At 40.4% G+C, this 4,104-nt stretch overlaps 1 protein-coding gene and 1 pseudogene across 1 annotated transcript; one reads left to right on the forward strand and one right to left on the reverse strand.

Annotated features, from left to right (window-relative positions):
* Positions 1–844: 844 nt before the first annotated feature.
* LOC100665893 (suppressor of IKBKE 1-like) lies at positions 845–1,889 on the reverse strand (annotated as a pseudogene).
* Positions 1,890–2,257: 368 nt separating this feature from the next.
* On the forward strand, positions 2,258–3,828 carry LOC100666180 (olfactory receptor 52B2-like). Its single transcript, XM_003412223.3, has one exon. The coding sequence runs from the start codon at positions 2,569–2,571 to the stop codon at positions 3,514–3,516; it is 948 nt and encodes a 315-aa protein (XP_003412271.1). The 5' UTR covers positions 2,258–2,568; the 3' UTR covers positions 3,517–3,828.
* Positions 3,829–4,104: the final 276 nt, after the last annotated feature.

Below are 4,104 nucleotides of genomic sequence, written 5' to 3' on the forward strand. Positions count from 1 at the left end.
CTCATTAGGTGATAGAACTTTGTTTCATTGTGAAAAATGGATCTAAAAAGAAAGCCAACTACTAGTGCTAGTAATGAAAGACATCTAGGTGATGGTTATTATAAAATGTAGTAGCTAAGAACTATGATGTAAATAAGTCTACTATGTGCTCTTTGCACTGGGTAAAATACCTAAGTGGAAGATTTCCTAGTAGGACATGAATGAAAAATTGACTACTTAAATTTAACAGAATAAATAAAAGGTGCTTTTAGCATTTGAACTAAGTATGCATGTGCTTGCGCACATACACACAAGAACAAGTTTCTCAGTGTTCTTTGAATATGACGACCATATTACAACTAGAAGAAAAAAAAAAAAACTGTTGACTAATTTTCAAATATGTTTCCTGGGGACTAGCAGTAGTTTCTCTCAAATTAAGAGTAAAGACACCAGGCCGCAAAGTGACAATTTTTAGCGCCAGAGAGACTTTAAACTTCAGAGAAGGTGAATGACATTACAAGTCAGAGAATCTGCCAGTCTAGTTCTATGGAGTTGTATCATTTTTGATAAATGGGAAAAATCTAGATTTATGCAAAGTAGATTTTAAAAGTTACATCTCTTTTAAAAATTCTTTAGTACTGCATTTTACAATCCTATGAAAAATAAAATTGCTGGTTTATAATAAAATGCTCTAAGTTTCAGAGATATGAAAAAACCAAAAAGAACTGAAAACTGTTTATGTAAATTGAGGTTACAGAAATGAGAATTAAAAGTCTCTTGGAGAAAGGAATGGGGAAATTCAGTGCGTATTCTCACTAACACATTAGAAAATCGTTTTGTAGGTAGCCCATATTGACTTGCAATTCTAAATTGCCACCTGGTACCTTTTATCAACACTAAACCATACCTGAGACAAGGCATTTGAACGGACAATGTGCCAGTGGAAAGAGAATAACTTCTTTCCTCGATAAACAAGCTTCACTATCACTCAGAAAGCGAGTTCTTTGATGGCTTGGGAAGCCGTGTTGGCTAAGTCTTCTATCCTGACTTGAAGAGACTCACTGCTCATGAACAACAACTCTCCAATTTCCTTATTTTCAAGCTGTAACTGGGCTAGTTTTCCCAAACTTTCAAAGCTTGTCATCATCCACGTGAACTGTTTAACTCATCACTTCTCCCATTTCACAGATTCTGTCAATTTGACTTTCAATTTTTGCAGAGACTGTTGAACTTTCATGACTGATTTATCATCCACTGCTATTTTTTAAGTAACCATCAACTGTAACATCTGTGTCCTGTACTTGCTCATGATGAGTTCCAAAGCATCCTGGTGTTCCTCCAAGGAAACGCATAGCTCTCTCTTTTCCTGCTGCAGTGTCTAAACTGTGTGCTCTCTTGGAACAGCAGAATGTGAGGCTTGTATTTGGACATGTCCCTTCATATTGGATGCATCCTCTTGATACTGGTCTGGAAGTGTTGACCCCACCTCCAGCATAGCTTGCCAGGGCAGCTATGCGGACTGATCTACCAGCTGCTCGGTGGCCGCAGGGTCTTCTTGCACTCTCCCCAGCAGCTTCTTGGAGTCTGGCAGGATCTTTTCGATGGTTCGGGCCATAAGGGCTGCATGATCCCACCTGTCCATGCTGCTCACCACTTTTATAAACATTTTCATAAAATTTGAGTAAAATCATTTGCACAATCTTAAAGTCAGTTATGTATTTCAGGATGGTATAGTTCTACCCTTTTTATTTGGTTTCCTAAATAACAAGTCAATTCATATCTAATCTAATATTATGATGGGAAATATACCAAAAAAAACACCAAACCCAGTGCCGTGGAGTCGATTCAGACTTCTAGCGACCCTATAGGACAGAGTAGAACTGCCCCACAGAGTTTCCAAGGAGATCCTGGTGGATTCAAACTGCCGACTCTTTGGTTAGGAGCTCTAGCACTTAACCACTATGCCACCAGGGTTTCCGATGGGAAATATAAGGAATAATAAAACATCAAGGGGATCTACACTCGTTTAAATGTTGCAACTGGAAACATTGGAATTTCTTATGCATTAAACCTAGACACTTTCACTCTCAACAACCCGTGAGTGTGTGAATAGTTTCTAGCATTATTTGAGAACCCACTATATGCTGAGCACTATACCAGGCAGCTTACATAACGTATTTAATTATTGCAAGGAAAGTGTGAATAGTTCAGTTTCACAGATCAGACTGAATTTCTGAAGCATGAAAAACTTGCCCATTGTCAATAAAGTTGGCAGCCCCGGATTTGAACCTAGGGAAGGCTTCCCAGTTGATAAATATTTTATCTGTGAGTTGAAATATCAGTAGGAATTTAACAAACATCTAGGTAGAAAACTATGTTCCAAACTGGATTGGAGGAAGGGAAGGGGAGGGTGGTAGATCATGAAGGGCCCTATGTGTGTCCCAAAGGGGTGAAGTTGTCACAGAACAGCTGCAGATAGGGAAGGCTGGGAAAAGCGTTTAAACATTCAGCTTTTAGTGGAACTTGTAGCTGGCTCTGCCCATTGACTCTTATCTTCTTTAGGCTTCACAGAGAAACTCCAAAGCAGGCATGTTTGGTGCTAACCTTACTACCTTCCACCCTGCTGTGTTCATCCTGCTTGGCATCCCAGGACTGGAACATTACCACACCTGGCTTTCCATCCCCTTCTGCCTCGTGTACATCATAGCACTCCTGGGAAATGGAGCCCTCATCCTTGTTGTCCTCCATGAATGCACCCTTCATGGACCCATGTATGTCTTCCTATCCATGCTGGCTGGCACTGACATCCTGCTGTCCACCACCACTGTGCCCAAAGCCCTGGCTATTTTCTGGTTCCATGGTGGAGAGATCGCCTTTGATGCCTGCATCACTCAAATGTTTTTCATCCATGTTGCCTTTGTGGCTGAGTCAGGAATCCTGCTGGCCATGGCATTTGACCGCTATGTGGCCATTTGTACTCCATTAAGATACACAACTATCTTAACTCCTATGGCAATTGGAAGGATGACTCTGGCCATTTGGGGATGGAGCATTGGGACCATTTTTCCTACCATATTCCTACTAAAGAGGCTTCCATATTGTCAGACCAACATCATTCCCCACGCATACTGTGAACACATTGGGGTGGCCGGATTGGCCTGTGCTGACATCACTGTTAATATCTGGTATGGATTCTCAGTGCCAATGGCATCGGTTTTGGTAGATGTTGCACTCATTGGTGTTTCTTACACTTTGATCCTCCAAGCTGTGTTTAGACTTCCTTCCCAGGATGCTCGGCATAAGGCTCTCAATACCTGTGGTTCCCACATTGGAGTCATTCTCCTTTTCTTTATTCCATCTTTTTTTACGTTCCTGACCCACTGCTTTGGCAAGAATATCCCCCACCATGTCCACATCCTCCTGGCAAACCTGTATGTGTTAGTTCCCCCCATGCTTAACCCCATCATCTATGGGGCAAAGACCAAGCAAATCAGGGACAGTATGGCTCACATGTTATCTTTTGGGAGGAAGTCTTGAGAGAGCTCATGGTGTCTTCCAGAAGGGGAAAAGAGAGCTTGCCATCTAAGTTTTCAGGTTTAAGCATTATAATGTGTTGCAGCAAAAAGCATGTGGACTTTGGAATAAAATGCATCTGATCTCAAATTCTGGCTCTCTTACTTTCTGATTTTAATCATGGGTAGGTTCCTACATTTTGGAAATTTAGTCCTAACCTGTAAAATGGAATGAGTCATTACTGTCCTGTAAGGTTTTTTTTTAAGGATTAAATTAAATATGTAAACTACTTAGCACACTCAGTGGGGTCCCACTGAGCTATAATTCTAACTTGAAGTTTATTGCCTAAGGAAGATGTCTTAGATGTGATGTATACTGAGACGTCAGTATTTTCAGGGACTCCTCTGCCTTCTTCTGCTTACCTCCCAAGACAGTATGATGACCATCATCATCTTCAACATCATTACTATCATCACTGTGAGTTTACTGTATAAAACCAAATTAGGTAATAAGTATAAAATAGTGATTTTTTTTAAAACACTAAGCTATTGAAAGAGATTAAGGTTGGTATCAATCACTTCTACATAAGAAACTATTCTCAATGTTACATTA

Source organism: Loxodonta africana, chromosome 7 (genome assembly GCF_030014295.1).
Source record: "Loxodonta africana isolate mLoxAfr1 chromosome 7, mLoxAfr1.hap2, whole genome shotgun sequence".
Lineage (NCBI taxonomy): Eukaryota > Metazoa > Chordata > Mammalia > Proboscidea > Elephantidae > Loxodonta > Loxodonta africana.

Bases quoted from the DNA above. Each gene is read 5' to 3' on its own strand.
- LOC100666180 (XM_003412223.3), top strand. From the start codon at position 2,569: ATGTTTGGTGCTAACCTTACTACCTTCCACCCTGCTGTGTTCATCCTG.